The 16,896-nt window shown below is 38.1% G+C and overlaps 1 protein-coding gene across 1 annotated transcript in view; it reads right to left on the reverse strand.

Moving 5' to 3' along the window:
- Positions 1-9,657: 9,657 nt before the first annotated feature.
- RNF8 (ring finger protein 8) overlaps positions 9,658-16,896 on the reverse strand; it is a 57,137-nt gene continuing 49,898 nt past the window's right edge. The window contains exon 8 of the mRNA XM_077904187.1: positions 9,658-10,766. Coding sequence (XP_077760313.1) covers positions 10,615-10,766 — 152 coding nt within the window. The 3' untranslated portion in view covers positions 9,658-10,614. The remainder of the gene's footprint in view (positions 10,767-16,896) is intronic.

Consider the following 16,896-nt stretch of genomic DNA (forward strand, 5'->3'; position numbering starts at 1 on the left):
CCTGAACCTAAGGCAGATGCTTAACTGACTGAGCCATGCAGGCACCTCCCAAATAGGGATTTTAGAATTGAAAAATACAGTAAGAGAAACAAAAAATTCCCCTAGATGAACTCAACATCAGAATGGAAATGGCAGAGGAAGAGTCATTGAACCTGAAGATAAATCAACAGGAACTATCCAATCTGAACAACAAAGAAGAAAATGAACAGTGTCAGAGGGAAAACACCAAAAGGTGCTATGCTTATGTCACCAGTCCCAGAAGGAAAAGAGAAAAAAGAAAATTTGATGTGAGGGGTTCCTGGGTGGCTCAGTCAGTTAAGCGTCTGCCTTGGGCTCAGGTCATGATCCCAGGGTTAAGCCCCACATTGAACCTCTCACATCAGCTCCCTGCTCAGCAGGGGTCTGCTTCTTCCTCTCCCTTTGCTCCTTCCCCCGACTTGCGCACATGCATGCTCTCTCTCTCTCTCTTTCAAATAATTAGATAAAATCTTAAAAAAATATTTGGCGCAGAAAAAATATTTGAAGAAATAATGGCTGAAAACTTCCAAAAGATGGGGGGGGGGGGGACATAAACTTAAAGATTCCAGCTCACTCTCCAAACAAGAGAAACTCAAAGAAATCTATTCCCAAATGCTTAGTTTCATAATCAAACTATTGAAAACTAAGGCAAAGAAAATACCTTAAAAATAGTCGAGAAAAACTCAGTATTACATATAGAAAAACAATAATTATAGCAACTGTGAATTTCACAATGAAGGAATGAAGGAGGAGTGATAAAAAATGGCAAATATTTAGGTAAATGCCATAAACTCTTCTTTCTCCTTTTAAGTTCTTCAAAATTTACGTGAGAGTTGAAAGCAAAGAATATGACATCTGATGGAGTTTTCAATGGATGTAGATGTACTCTATAATGACAACTATAGCATAAATGAAGGAGCAAGGTTTCTGTATTCCACTGAAAGTTGTAATATATTAATTCTAAATAGACTGAAAAGTACACATATTGTAATCCCTAGAACAACACCTTTAAAAAGATTTAGGAATTTCAACTTCTGGAATGGCATAGTAAGGACCTCTAAAAGTACAGTTTTCCTGGGGCACCTGGGTGGCTCAGTGGTTGAGCCTCTGCTTTGGGCCCAGATCCTGATCCCAGGGTTCTGGGATCAAGTCCCACAACAGGCTTCCGGCAGGGAGCCTGCTTCTCCCTCTACCTGTGTCTCTGCCTCTCTCTGTGTGTCTCTCATAAATAAACAAACAAAATCTTAAAAAAAAAAAAAAAAAAGACAGTCTTCCTAAAAGCAAAGAAAACAGGCAGATTTGTCAAAATCAATTTTTTTAGAACTCTGGAAATTAACCAAATACTTGCAACCATCGAAGGAGGGCTTCCTCAGGAAAAAAAAAAAAATAGTTTTGGTAAGAACAATGAGCTTTCTGGCATTTTAACTTGCCCTAATCCTATCCCCTTATCACTTGCTCTGTGGTAGACTAAAAAATCAACAACATCCCAACTGTGGTAGCTATGAAAACCAGCAATCCAGCAGCAACTGGGAGGACAAAACATGTTTGGAGCTCCTCCAAAGCCCCACCCTCAGAGAATTATCTCTATTTTAACTGTCTGGTGGCTTGCTGAAAAATTCCATTCTCAGAGCATGTCTTTATTTTATCTGACCCAGAGGTTACTCTGTGCAAACAGTTCTATTTGCAAAGCATTATCAAAAAGCATCAGTGGCAAGCACTTCCTGAGGTGGCATTACCAGTTGGAGTTAACAAAAACTGAAACTAGATTTATGAAAATGAGTTGCCCAAAGGGGTCTCTAAAAACTCCAGGATATTCCTAGGTATCTAGAAGGCTATGGGAGTATGTAGGACTGTGCACATGCTAGGAAAGACCTGAGAAGGTCCTATTAGCTCACACTTGACTAACTGTGAGGCTCTGCACAAGCAGGAAATGAAGATTAAGGCAGTTACTTGTAAACTGCCTGTCAGAATATTGAAGCTGTACCCCAACATGCACACACAGACCTCCACGAAGGCTAGATTTGTTGGTTCAAAGCATTTAAGGAAATCTGTCCAATCATTAGCTATTAAACTAACCGCACAGAGAATTCAGTGGCCATCCACAACAAAGAATACAAACTTTAGAGAATTCATTCAGGAAAATCACTAAAAAAAAGCAACAAAACCAAACCAGTGTGTGTGCATGTGTGTGTGTGTGTGTGTGTGTGTGTGTGTGATGCCACATTATTTTAAACGTTCAGTTTTCAACACACAAAGAGATAGTAAAGTATGACTCCTACAAGGCATGGGGGGTGGGGAGGGAAGCAGCCAGTAGAAATATATCAGTGAATGCCCAGAAGTTGAACCTAGTAGACAATGATTTTAAATCATCCATTATAATATATTCAAAGAATTGAAGGAAACTATATCCAAAGAATTAAAAGAAAATATGAGGGGATCCCTGGGTGGCGCAGCGGTTTGGCGCCTGCCTTTGGCCCAGGGCGCGATCCTGGAGACCCAGGATCGAATCCCACATCGGGCTCCCGGTGCATGGAGCCTGCTTCTCCCTCTGCCTGTGTCTCTGCCTCTCTCTCTCTCTCTCTCTCTCTCTCTCTCTCTCTGTGTGACTATCATAAATAAATAAAAAAAAAAAAAAAAAGAAAATATGAGAGAAGTGCCTCACCATAGAGAGAACATCAGTAAAGAGGTAGAAATTATTTTTAAAAAAGAACAAAGTAGAAATTCCAGCATTGAAGAGTACAATAACTGACATGAAACTTTTACTGTTGGAACTTATATGGACTGAATTATGGCAACCATAAAATTCATATGTTGAAGTCCTAACTCCCAATGTGACTGCATCTGGAGATAGGGCTTTTAGGAGGTAACTAAAGTTAAATTGGGTTATAAGGGATCCTCAATAAGATTAACAGCTAACTACGTATCAGAAATCATGGAGGCGGGATGCCTGGGTGGCTCAGAGACTTAGCACCTGCCTTCGGCCCAGGGTGTGATCCTGGAGTCCTGGGATAGAGTCCCATATCAGGCTCTTGGCATGGAGCCTGCTTCTCTCTCTGCCTGTGTCTCTGCCTCTCCCCACCCCCACCCCCATGTCTCTCATGAATAAATAAATAAAATTAAAAAAAAAAAAGAAAGAAATCATAGAGGCTTGCGGTGCCTGGATAGCTTAGTGGTTCAGCATCTGCCTTTGGCTCAGGTAATGATCTGGAGATCCTGAGATTGAGTCCTGCATCAGGCTCCCTGCAGGGAGACTGCTTCTCCCTCTGCCTATGTCTCTGCCTCTCTCTGTGTGTCAAATAAATAAATAAATAAATAAATAAATAAATAAATAAAATCTTTTAAAAGAAGAAATCATGGAGTCTAGAAGGTGGTAGAATGACATATTTAAAATGCTGAAAGAAAAAAAGGCTGTCAACCAAGAATTCTATATCCAGTAAAACTTCAAAAAAGTAGCAACAAAAACAAACTGGGGAGCAGAGGTCATAAAGAAGAAATTGAGACATTCCCAGATAAACAAAAGCAGAATTTGTTATTATTAGACCGGCCTTACAAGAAATATTGAAATGAATCCTTCAAACTGAAAGAAAGAGCACTAGACAGCACATTAAATCCACACAAAGAAATATATAGCACCAGTAAAGTTTGCCTCAAATCCATTTGGGAGTAGGCAAATGAAAAAGAGTAAATAAATTACACTCAGAGTTCTCTGTCTTATATTCCCTGCCATTTTCATCCCTGTCACTTAATCAGAAAACAAAGTAACTTGAGAGGATGTATTTTTATTTCTTACTTTAAAAATGAATAATATGAATTTTTTAAAAGTATACACAGAGATATGGTAAAAAAAAACCCACTATATCAATTAAAATTGAATTTTTTTACTTTTATAATTTATTTAAATTCAATTAGTTTACACAGTGTATCATTAGTTTCAAATGTAGAGTTCAGTTATTCATCCATTGCGTAACACCCAGTGCTCAGTAAATCATGTGTCCTCCTTAATGCCCATCACCCAGTTACCTCAGGCCCCTACTTACCTCCCCTCTAGCAACCATCAGTTTGTTTCCTATAGGTAAGTCTCTTATTGTTCCCCCCCCCAATTTCATCTTGTTTTATTTTTCCCTCCCTTCCCGTATGATCATCTATTTTGTTTCTTTAATCCCACATATGAGTAAAACCATATGATGACTGTCTTTCTCTGATTGACTTATTTCGCTCATAAAATAGATTTTTTTTTTTAGTTTTTTAAAAGATTTTATATATTTATTCATGAGAGACACAGAGAGAAAGGCAGAGACATAGGCAAAGGGAGAAGCAGGCTCCCTGTGGGGAACCCAATGCAGGACTCCATCCTAGGACCCCAGGTTCACAACCTGAGCCCAAAGCAGAGGCTCAACTACTGAGCCAGCCACCCAGGTGCCCCTCAAATGGAACCTTTTAAAACTTCAAATAATCCAAAAGAGTCAGGAGAGGGGAGACAGAGGTGTGGAAAACAGAACAAACTAAATATAAATAATAAAACAGCAGACATAGCCAAATATATCAATAATTGTATTTAGTCTCAATGTTCTAAACACAGCAATTAGACCAAGATTGTCATAAAGAATGTAAGCTATCTATACAAATCCACTAAATGTAAGGTCAGTTCAAATGAAAAGAATCAAGGGCACCTGGGTAGCTCAGTTGGTTAAGCATCTGCTGCTCCCCCTACTTGTGCTCTCTCTCTCTCAAATAAATCTTTTTCTAAAGATTTTATTTATTTATTTGAGAGAGAGCGAGCACAAATTGGAGGGAGAGGGGCAGAGGGAGAAGCAGGCTTCCTGAGAAGTGGGGAGCCTGACACAGGGCTTGATCCCAGGGCCTAGGATCATGACCTGAGCCAAAGGCAGATACCTAACCAACTGACCCACCCAGGCACCCCAATAAATAAAATCTTTTTAAAAAATTAAAAGAATCAAGAAAGGATATACCAAGAAAACACTTGACTAAAAGAAAGCTGAAAGATCTAGATTAATATCAAAGTGACTTCAGAGTGAGGAAAATTACCAGGAATAAAGAGAGACATTGCATGGGGTACCTGGGTGGCTCAGTCAGTTAAGGGGCCAACTCTTGATTTCAGCTCAGGTCATGATCTCAGGATCCTGAGATAGAGCCCCACATTGGGCTCTGTGCTGAGCATGGAGTACTTGAGATTCTCTGCCTCTCCCTCTGCCCCTCCCCTCACTTGCACACACACTCTTTCTCTCCCCAAAATAAATAAACAAATAAAGACACTGCAAAATGATAAAAGGGTAAATTCATCAAGAAGACATAACAACAACCTTAAATATGTATGTCACAGAGCTTCAAGATGAAAGTTTTTAAGACAGAAATGAAAGGAAAAGTAGACAACTCCACAATTATGGTTGGTGACTTCATTTCTCAGTAATCAGTGAGACAGGAGATGGAAATCAACAAGGATATAGAAAAACTGAGCAACTTCATCAACCAGTTGGATCAAGCAAACACTTAAGAGAACACCTGACCCAACAATGATGGAATACACTTTCAAACACACATATGCACCAAGATAGACCATATTCTGAATCATTAAACAAAGCTTAATGAATTTAAAATAATTGAAATCATACAAAGTAAGTTCTCTAATTATGTAACATTAAAGTAGAAGTCAGTAACAGAGAGATAACTGAAAAAAATCTCAAAATACTTGGTAGTTACTTTAATTATTCCAAATGATCTATGGGTCAAAAAGAAATCTCAAGTGGAATTAGAGGATATTTTGAACAAAATAAAAATAAATATACAACATAAAAACTATTACAGGATGCAGCTAAATCATGCATCAAAGTAAATTTTATTGCATTGAATGCATATGTCACAAAAGAAGAAAAACTGTAATCAATAATCAAAACTTCCACTTCAAGAAAATAGAAAAGGAAGAGCAAATAAACCAAAGTAGCAGAAGGAAATAATAAAAATAAAAGGAAAAATCAATGAAATTCAAAACGGAAAAAAAAATTAAAAGAGATCCCTGGGTGGCTCAGTCGTTTGGAGACCGCCTTCGGCCCAGGGCATGATCCTGGAGTCCCAGGATTGAATCCCACATCGGGCTTCCTGCATGGAGCCTGCTTCTCCCTCTGCCTGTTCTCTGCCTCTCTCTCTCTCTCTCTCTCTCTCTCTCTCTCATGAATAAATAAAATCTTAAAAAAAAAAAAAAAGAAATTAAAAGCTGGTTCTTTGAGGGCCACCTGGGTGGCTCAGTCAGTTAAGCATCCTACTCTTGATTTCAGCTCAGATCATGATCGCAGAGTCATGATATCCAGTCCTGGGAGCACTGCGTAGTAAAGTCTGTAATCCTCCTTGTTGGCTCTGTGCTCAGCAGGGGTCTTGCTTAAGATTCTCTCTGCCCTTCCCCTCCAAAAAAAACCCCCTTAAGCCTAAAAGCTGGTTCTTTGGGGGAAAATAATCAGTAAAATTAATAATATTTTTGCCATACTGACTAAGAAAATAAAAAGAAAGCACAAATTTCTTTTGGGGCAGCCCTGGTGGTGCAGAGGTTTAGTGCTGCCTGCAGCCCAGGGCATGATCCTGGAGACCCGGGAGTCCCACGTCAGGCTTCCTGCATGGAGCCTGCTTCTCCCTCTGCCTGTGTCTCTGCCTCTCTGTGTTTCTCATGAATAAATAATCAAAATCTTTTCTTTAAGTCTTTTAAAAAATAAAATAAAATAAATTTCTTTTGCCAGGAATGAGGAAGGGAGTATCTTTTCTAGACCTTGCAGACATTAGAAACATAACAAGGGAATACTAAGAGCATCTCTACACATATAAATGGACCAATTGATATCAACCAATTCCTGCAAACTACCAAAACTTACCCAAGAAGAAATAGATACCTAAATAGTTCTACATCTGTTAAAGAAATTGATTTCGTAGTTTTAATTTAAAAAAATAAAACTTCAGGGATCCCTGGGTGGCGCAGCGGTTTGGCGCCTGCCTTTGGCCCAGGGCGTGATCCTGGAGACCCGGGATCGAATCCCACGTCGGGATCCCGGTGCATGGAGACTGCTTCTCCCTCTGCCTGTGTCTCTGCCTCTCTCTCTCTCTCTCTCTCTCTCTCTCTCTCTCTTTCTCTGTGACTATCATAAATAAATAAAAATAAAATAAAATAAAATAAAATAAAATAAAATAAAATAAAATAAAACTTCAAAATAAAATTGAGGGGTTGCCTAGGTGGCTCAGCGGTTGAGCATCTGCCTTTGGCTCAGGGCATGATCCCAGAGTCCCAGGATCAAGTTCCACATTGGGCTTCGTGCATGGAACCTGCTTCTCCTTCTGCCTACGTCTCTGCCTCTCTCTCTCTCTCTCTCTGTGTGTCTCTCATGAAAAAATAAATAAAATCTTTTTAAAAATCCATATGCAAAATCATCATCGTCATCATCTTGAACTAAACTGCAATTTTATACAAAAATTAAACCAAAATGGATCACTGATTTAAACATAAAATCTAAAGCTATAAAACTTTTAGAAAAAAAGTAGGAGAAAATCTTCATAATGTTGGTTTAGGCAATGAATTCACAGTTATGACACCAAATCATGATGATCCATAAAAGAAAACATTGACAATTGGACTGCATCAAAACTGAAAAATACTGCTCTGTAAAAGATGCTGTTAAAAAAATGAAGACAAGCTATAATCTGGGAGAAAGATTTGTAAATCATATATCCCACTATGCACTTGTATCCAGAATATATAAAGAACTCTCAATATTCAACAAACAACTCCATTTTTCAAATGGGCAAAAGATTTAAGCAGATAACTTACCAAATAAAATATATGGATGACATATAAGCACCTGAAAAGATATTCAACATCATTAGCCACTAGGGAAATGCAGATTAAAACCACAGTTAGATACATACCTATTAGAATGCCTACAATGCCTTAAAAAAAATCTGATAATTCTAAGTGTGGTGAAGATGCAAAGCAATTGAAATTCTTATATGTTGCTGGTGAGTGTACAGGACGGCACAGGAAATCTGGATAAACTTTACTTGGTAGTTTGGCAGCGTCTTATAATTCTTAATATACATACCTTCCTACCCAGCAGTCACACTTACCTATTTACCCTATATAAATGAATCTTTTTAAATTTAAATTAGATTTGCCAACATGTAGTATAACACCCAGTGCACATCCCATCAAGTGGCCTCCTTAGTGCCCATCACCCAGTCACCCCAACCCCCACCCTGTTCCCCTTCTGCACCCCTTTGTTTATTTCCCAGAGTTAGGAGTCTCCTATGGTTTGTCTTCCTCTCTACTTTTTTAATCTTTTTTTTTAAAGATTTTATGTTTAAGAAATCTCTACACCCAAAGTAGGACTCGAGTTTACACCCCCAAGATCAAGAGTCTCATGTTCTTCCTACTGAGCCAGCCAGGTGCCCCTATAAAATGAATCTTATGTTCACACAAAAAGCAAATACAAATGTTTATATAGTGAGTAGCTCTATTCATAACTGTCAAACTCTAGAAAGAATTGAAGTGTTCTTCAATAGGATAATGGATAGACAAACTATGGTATACCTATAGAGTGGAATATCACACAAGCAATAAAAAAAAGAGGCAACAACATGAAAGAATTTCAAATGCTGAGTAAAAGAAGCCAGACTCCAGTGATTACATACTGTATGATTTCATCTACACGACCTTCTGGAAAAGACAAGCCTATAGAGGCGAAGAATAAATCAGTTATTGTTAGGAATTAGGAATGGGGGTGGGGGGGGAGGTTTGACCATAAAACAAAATGGGATCCATGAGGGATTATTTAGGGTGATGCAACTACTTTATATCCTGATTGTGGTGGCAGTTACACAAAGCTATAAAGCTACTGTGTTAAAATTTCCAGAACCCCACACCAAAAAGCCAATTTGATTGTATGTTGTTAGTTATCAAGAACACACAAATTTACCATAAGGAGGGGCACCTGGTTGGCTCAGTCAGTTGGATGTCAGTTGGTTTCGGCTCAGGGCATGATCTTGGTATGGTGGGATAGAACCCCGTGAGGAGTCTGCTTCCCAGGGCAGCCCCGGTGGCTTAGCGGTTTAGTGCAGCCTTCAGCCCAGGGCGTGATCCTGGAGTCTTGGGATCGAGTCCCACATCAGGCTCTCTGTGTGGAGCCTGCGTCTCCCTCTGCCTATGTTTCTGCCTCTCTGTATCTTCGATAAATAAATAAAAAATCTTAAAAAAAAAAAAAGGAGTCTGCTTCCCTTCTCCCTCTGCTCCTCTCCCCGCCCCCTCCCCCACTCATGTGCACTTTTTCCCTCAAATTAATAAAATATTTTTAAAAAAGACTCTCTGTCCCCCACTCTCCCTTTGCCTGTCCTCCTCTCTAAAAACAAACACACAAAAAACATAATGAAACACCACTTTAAACCCACTAGAATGCTAAAATTAAACATACAGTACACACAAAACCACATGTTGACAAGGATATGGAGTAACCAGGACTCTCATACATTGCTTGGAAATCACTGTGGCAATTTCTCATCAAGTTAAACATAAATTATTCTATGACTCAGCCGTTTCACCTCTAGCTATTTACAAAAGAAATGAAAACATGTTCACATGAAAAGACTTATACATGAATGTTCACAGCAGCTTTATTGATAACCACCTCAAAAATAAAATACTATGCAAAAGAAGCCACACATAGAAGAGTATATACTTTACGATTCCATTTATATGAAGTTCAAGAGAAGTCAAAACTAATTGGTGATATCAGAACAGTGGTTGGCTCTGGAGCAGAAAAATTGATGAAAAGGGGTATAAAGGAACTTTCTGAGGTGCTAGAAATGTTTTACATTTTGATTGAATTGGTGGTCATACAGGGACATATGTTGTCAAAAGTCGTAGAACTGTTCACACTTAACAATGTGATTTAACTGGATGTAAAATTTACCTCAATAAAAAAATTACCATATGTATCATATATATGTATGTCAGTGAGAAAGCTATTATCTAGCTTAAATAAGAAAACTGAATTGTGAACTTGTCTTTAAACTCATGTTTTGTTGAACATTCAATCAATTTTTAATTTTTGTTTTGATGGGCAGAAGTGTTGAAAATCCCCACTTGCAGATTCATAAAGATCTATTGTTACAAATGGAATCAAAGCTTTTAGAATGTTTTTAAAAATCAAGGCAAGAAAAATCCTTTCTCAAGGAATACCAGAATTCTTCAAGTATGTTTGAGTTAAACTTCGATTATTTTTTGGTCTAAGATCAATGAATTCATCTTCAGTTGGGTCAACATCTTAACATCTTTGATTCAGCTTATGCAAGAAAGAAATGGATTGCATATCTATGGTTCAATTTAGGAGCCATCAAGGTAGAAATAACTTTTGAAGGACTTCTGAAGTGTTTTAGAAATTTGCAGATTTCTCTTTTCAAAGAAATTGCCAGATTTTTGTATCACAACTCCATCTTAGACAAGCATACCCTCCAGTTTCTTCTTTATCGATTGTTTAAAGAGCTATGTTTTAAATTTTTTAGGACGCATCTGTAGTATTGACTTCATAACATTGAATTGAAAGCTCTAACTCAGGGGACATCTGGGTGGCTCAGTGGTTGAGTGTCTGCCTTTGGCTCAGGTCCTGGGATTGGATCCTGCACTGGGCTCCTGCAGAGAGCCTGCTTCTTCCTCGATGTCTCTGCCTTTCTCTGTGTGTCTCTCATGAACAAATAAATAAAATCTTTAAGAAAAAAAAAAAAAAGAAAAGAAAGGTTTAACTCACTCACATGGTTAAAAGTATATGCCAGTTAAGTCAATACATACATAAAATTCCTTTTCTCATGTCTCAAGGGTGGATTTTTTTTTTCTTTCTCTCTTTTTAAAATTTCAGTTAAAGTAAAACTTCTGCCCTTAGAATGGGGGAAAGAAAAAGGAGAGAGAAAAACAAATCATAAGAGTCTCTTAAGGATAGAAAACGAAACAGTGTTGATGGAGGGAGATGGATGGGCTAGATGGTGATGGGTATTAAGGAGGGCACTTGTGATGGGCACTGGGTATTGTATGTAAGTGACAAATCACTGAATTCTACTCCTGAACCCAATATTGCACTGTAGGTTAACCAACTAACATTTACATAAAAATTAAAAACAAAAACAAAAACCTTCTGTCCTTAGTTTGAAAAAGGCCTTGAAGGCATATCCTCTCGAAGGCCAGTGAATTTCTGTGTGGTAGAGAAGGAATTCGTATTTTGCTTTTATCTTTATAGCAAATGTTAAAATGCATTTGACTCAAAGATCTTCCTCTGATCAAGTTGATGACATTTATGACTATTGACAAAACTCCTTTTTCAAGGTTATTAGAAAAATCTTGTCAGGGTTTGTCTATGTAAAAAGACAATGAGTGATATGAAAAATTTCCTTTCTCATGAGAGTAGCAAAACTAGATGCATTACCAAGCTTCTCAGGGCCTCCATCTGTGCAGAAAGATTTTTCTTTCCAAAGTTTTATTTGGCAAAAAAATATTTTTACCATTCTCAAAATGTCCAAAACCTTTATAGCTTCCAAAAAGACTCAAAATAAGAATTCTTCCTTGACAGCACCCGCATGTGTATAGGAAACAGAGAGGGAGCTGGCTACATTAAGAGGTATCTGTGGAGGATGCCTGGGTGGCTCAGTAGTTAAGCACCTGTCTTTGTCCCAGGGCATGATCCTGGAGTCCTGGGATCGAGTCCCACATCGGCTCCCTCCATGGAGCCTGCTTCTCCCTCTGCCTGTGTCTCTGCTTCTCTCTCTCTCTCTCTCTCATGAATAAATAAAATCTTAAAAAAATAAAATAAAATAATAAAAAAAGAGAGATATCTGTGGAGAGACACATCTTATTTAGGTGCCCTTTCAGGCCGGTCAGATGTGAGATGCTCTTTCAATTTTGCTGGCATTATACTTCAATTCACATTAATTTTTATACATATACATGCCTTGCTCTGGCCTTTGTGTTCCATCACATTCGAGAATGCAAGTAAAATAATATAATACATGGTCTTCATCGTCTGTCCTTTTCTTTGACATTTCATTTTAAATTGGGTTTGTAAAAAAATATATATACAAAATAAAGCTAAACTAAAATATTTGATCCAATTTACTTAGTTTTCTTTATTTTGAAATAATTTAAGACTGGCAGAAAAGTTTCAAGAAAAATGTGAAGAATTCTCATATACCCTGGACTGTATTCTCCAGTTGTTAACATTTTACCACATTTACTTTATCATTTTCTCACTATAATACACCTATACCACTCTTTTTACATATGAAGTTTTCTCTTTTATCATTTCTACAAAAACACATACACATTCATCTCTATGGAAATATGTATTGTCTTTTATGAACCATTTGAAAGTAAATTGCAGACATGATGCCTCTTTATCCCTAAATATGAAGTACGTATTTCATGAGAACAAAGATATTCTTTTACTTAGTGGAGTATAACTGGAGTATAAAGTGTAGTATAAGTGGAGTATAATGATCAAAATCAGGAAGTTAACATTGGTATGCTACTTTAATTTACAAACTTTATTTATATTTCACCAATTATCCCATAATGTCCTTTATAGTAAATAAATATTTTTTGGATCCATAAACATATCTACTATTCACACACATACACACATGCACACACACACACACACACACACACACTGGAATGAGGAAATCTGTCATTTGCAACAACATGGATGAACCTGGAGGGCATTATGCTAAATGTAATAAGCCAGGCAAAGAAAGACAAATACTGCATGGTTGTCACTTATATGGGGAATCTGGGGCAGGCGAGGGGAGAGGGGCGGGGAGGGAAGCTCATAGAAACAGAGAGTGGAAAAGTGATGCCAGGGGTTGGGAAGGTTGGGAAAAGGATAGAAATTGTCAGTTATAAGATGAATTAAGTTCTCATGTACAACATGTATAATATTGTATTGCATAATTGCAATTAACTAAAAGAGTATGACTTAAATGTTCTCAGAAAATAAAAGGGAAATATATGAGGTGTTAATTAATTTGATGGGAGGAATCCATTCACAATATATACATGTATAAAATCATCACATTGTACACTGTAAATATCTTACAATTTTGTCAACTATACCTCAATGAAGTTGGAAGAAAAATTTCTTCCAAATGGTCCAATCCAGGATCATTTGTCAAATTATGTAATGTCACTTTAGTCCTCTTTAATCTGGAACAGTTTCTAAGTCTTATTCACACTCTTGATGTTTTTTAAAAAGTTATTTTGTGGAATGCTTCTCAATTGTAATTTGTCTAATGTTTCCTCATGATTGAATTGAGTTATATACTTTTGACAAGAATACTATAGATATGATACCACGTTCCTCTTATTGGTGAGGAACATGATGTCAATTTGTACCATTGTTAGTGGTGGTAACTTTGATCACCTATTTAAGGGGGTGTCCATCCAATTTCTCCATTGTAAACTTACTATTTTTCCTTTTGCAGTTAACAAGTACTTGGAAACTATACACAGGTGTGTCCTACTCATCAAAATTTTACTAAGTAGTTTTAGCATCTGATGATGACTCTTGGCTAAAGCAGTTTTTACTGTGATATCTACTAAATGGTTACTTTCTTTAAAAAAAAAGATTTTATTTATTTGAGACAGAGAGAGAACACGAGTGGGAGGAGGGGCAGAGGGAGAGGAAGAAGACTCCCTACTGAGCAGGAAGCCCAGTGTGATGTGATGAGTCTCAGTGCAGGGCTCAATGCAAGGGACCCTGAGATCACAAGCTGAGTTGAAGGCAGATGCTTAATCAACTGAGCCACCCAAGCACCCCTAAATGGTGACTTTCTAATTTTATTATTCCTTCTGACTTTAATGGTTGCCATTCTATTGTAAGAAGTTTTCTTTCTCCTTAATGTATGTATGTATGTGGTAAGCTCAGTTTTTGTATGATTTTTAAGTAAATTGTTTTTCATGACCTAGAGAGAAATAAGTAATCTACATATTAGGTAAAATGATTTTCAAGAGATATGTGCAAGTTATAAAACAAGGCACAGGGCAGCCCCGGTGGCGCAGCAGTTTAGTGCTGCCTGTGGCTCAGGTTGTGATCCTGGGGACCTGGGGTTGAGTTCCACATTGGGCTCCTTGCGGGGAGCCTGCTTCTCCCTCTGCCTGTGTCTCTGCCTCTGTGTGTGTGTGTGTGTCTCATGAATAAATAAATAAAATCTTTAATAAAAATAAAACAAGGCACATTTTATACTTTATCTGGTTTTATCACTTTCATTGACTTTTAACCCTCAAATAGGCATATGGATTATAGCAGCTCAAGAATTATATCCTTCCAAGAATCTGGTTTTTGTTGCACACGATGTTGAATGGCTCTCTGTGCCTTCCTAGAAATAATGGTTTTTGTTTTTTATATCATTCAGCTTTTTACAAGTTTTTATTCTCATATATATTACATCACTTAGTAATACAGTGTTATAACAATTGTTTTTTTTATCTGATTTTTTTTTTAGATAGTTATTTGTTTTATCTGATTTTTTCCAGATAGTTAAGAGGGTGCCTGCCTGGGTGGCTCAGCGGTTGAGCGTCTGCCTTGGGCTCAGGGCATGGTCCCGGGGTCCTGGGATCGAGTCCCACATCGGGCTCCCTGCAGGGAGCCTGCTTCTCCCTCTGCCTATGTCTCTGCCTCTCTCTGTGTGTCTCTCATGAATAAATAAAATCTTTTTTAAAAAGTAGGAAAAGAAATGAGGAAAAATATGTTTCTAGAGTCTTTCATATTAACCCTGCATATTCCATTTAGGGAGCGCGACATGGGACTCGATCCTGGGTCTCCAGGATCATGCCCTGGGCTGAAGGCAGCGCTAAACTGCTGAGCCACCCCGGCTTCCCTAGAAATGTCTTTATGTGACTCCTTTTTGTACAAATTTCCTTTTCTTTTTTCTTTTTTTTTTCTTTTTTTAGATTTTTCTTATTTATTTATTAATAGAGACACACGGAGAGAGAGGCAGAGACACAGGCAGACGGAGAAGCAGGCTCTATGCAGAGAGCCCGATGTGGGGACTCGATCCAGGGTCTCCAGGATTATACCCTGGGCCGCAGGCAGCGCTAAACCGCTGCGCCACTGGGTCTGCCGTATGTGACTCCTTTTTGAAGGGCAGTTTTGCTGGATAGAGAATTTTTCATCCAACCCATTGAATAGGTCATTCCACAGTCTTCTAGCCCCCATTGTTCAGGATGAGAAGTCAGCCAACAGTAGTGCTGATGCTCCCGGTATGTGATTTTCCTCTTGCTACATTCCAATTTTTCTCTTTGTCTTTCAGCAGTTAGACTATGATGTGTATAGGTATGCATCTCTTTGCATTAATCTTACTTGGGGTTTGCTACATTCTTGCATATATAGATTCATGTTTTCATTGGATTTGGGAAGTTTTTGACCAGTATTTCTTTTTAAAAAAGTCTTCCCTTGGGTCGTCTGGGTGGCTCAGTGGCTGAGTGTCTGCCTTTGGCTCAGGGTGTGATCCTGGGATCTGGGATCAAGTTCTACATTGGTCTTCCTGCGAGGAGCCTGCTTCTCCTTCTGTCTCTCTGTTTCTCATGAATAAATAAATACAATCTTTAAAAAAATTTTTTAAATTAAAAAAAAAAGACTTCCCTTTTAGCTCTTTTTCCTTTCTTCTTCAAATGCAAACATTAGATATATGTTGGCAATCTTGATGTTGTCCCACAGGTCTTGGAGCACTGTTTATTTTTCTTCAAATTTTTTTTCAATCTTCAGATTGGGTAATTTCTTTTTTAAAATTTTTTATTTTTTAAAGCTTTTATTTATTTATTCATGAGAGACACACAGAGAGAGGCAGACACACAGGCAGAGGGAGAAGCAGACTCCATGCAGGGAGCCGATGTAGGATCAATCCCAGACCCCAGGATTACGACCTGAGCCAAAGGCAGACGCTCAACCATTGAGCCACCCAGGCATCCCTCTTTTTCTTTTCTTTTCTTTTTTTTTTTTTTTTAAGATTTTATTTATTTACTTGAGAGAGCATGCACGAGCGGGTGTGGGGTGGGGGGGTGAGCAGAGGGTCAGAGGCAGAGGGAGAAGCAGACTCCCCACTGAGCAGGGAGTAGGCTTCATCCCAGCACCCTGAGATCACGACCTGAGCCAAAGGCAGACACTTAACTGTCTGAGCCACTCAGGCACCCCCAGTTTGGGTGATTTCTGTTTATTTATATTCAACTTCATAGGTTCTTTCTTTTGCTATCTAGAATCTGTTGCTAAACCCGTCTAATGAATTTTTTATTTTATTATTGTACTCTTTTGTGGTAAAACATACATAACATTTTAACCATTTCTCTTTTTAAAAGTTTTTTATTTATTAATGTAATCTCTGCACCCAACATGGGGCTTGAATTCATGACCCTGAGATCGAGAATCTCAAGCTCTTCTGAGTGAGCCACCCAGGCGCCCTGCCCTCTAGCCATTTCTAAATGTACAGTTCAGTGTCATTGAGTATATTCACATTTTTGTACAACCATCATCACTATTCATCTCCAGAACTTTTTCATCTTCCCAAACCAAAATTCTCTTACCCATTAACCAATAACTCCTCGTTCCTCTCTCCCCTAAGTCCCTGGAAACCACATTCTACTTTTTATCTCTATGAATTTGCTGCTTCTAGATACCTTATGTAAGTGGAATCCTACAGTATTTATCCTTCTGTGACTGGCTGTCTTTGTTGAGCATAATGTCTTTAAGTTTCATCCATGTTGTAGTCTGTGTCAGAGTTTTCCTCCTTTATAAGGTTGAATGGTATTCCAGTGTATGTGTACACTGCATTTGTTTATCCATAATCCATCAGTGGGTA

This window comes from Canis aureus, chromosome 7 (genome assembly GCF_053574225.1).
Source record: "Canis aureus isolate CA01 chromosome 7, VMU_Caureus_v.1.0, whole genome shotgun sequence".
Taxonomy (NCBI): domain Eukaryota; kingdom Metazoa; phylum Chordata; class Mammalia; order Carnivora; family Canidae; genus Canis; species Canis aureus.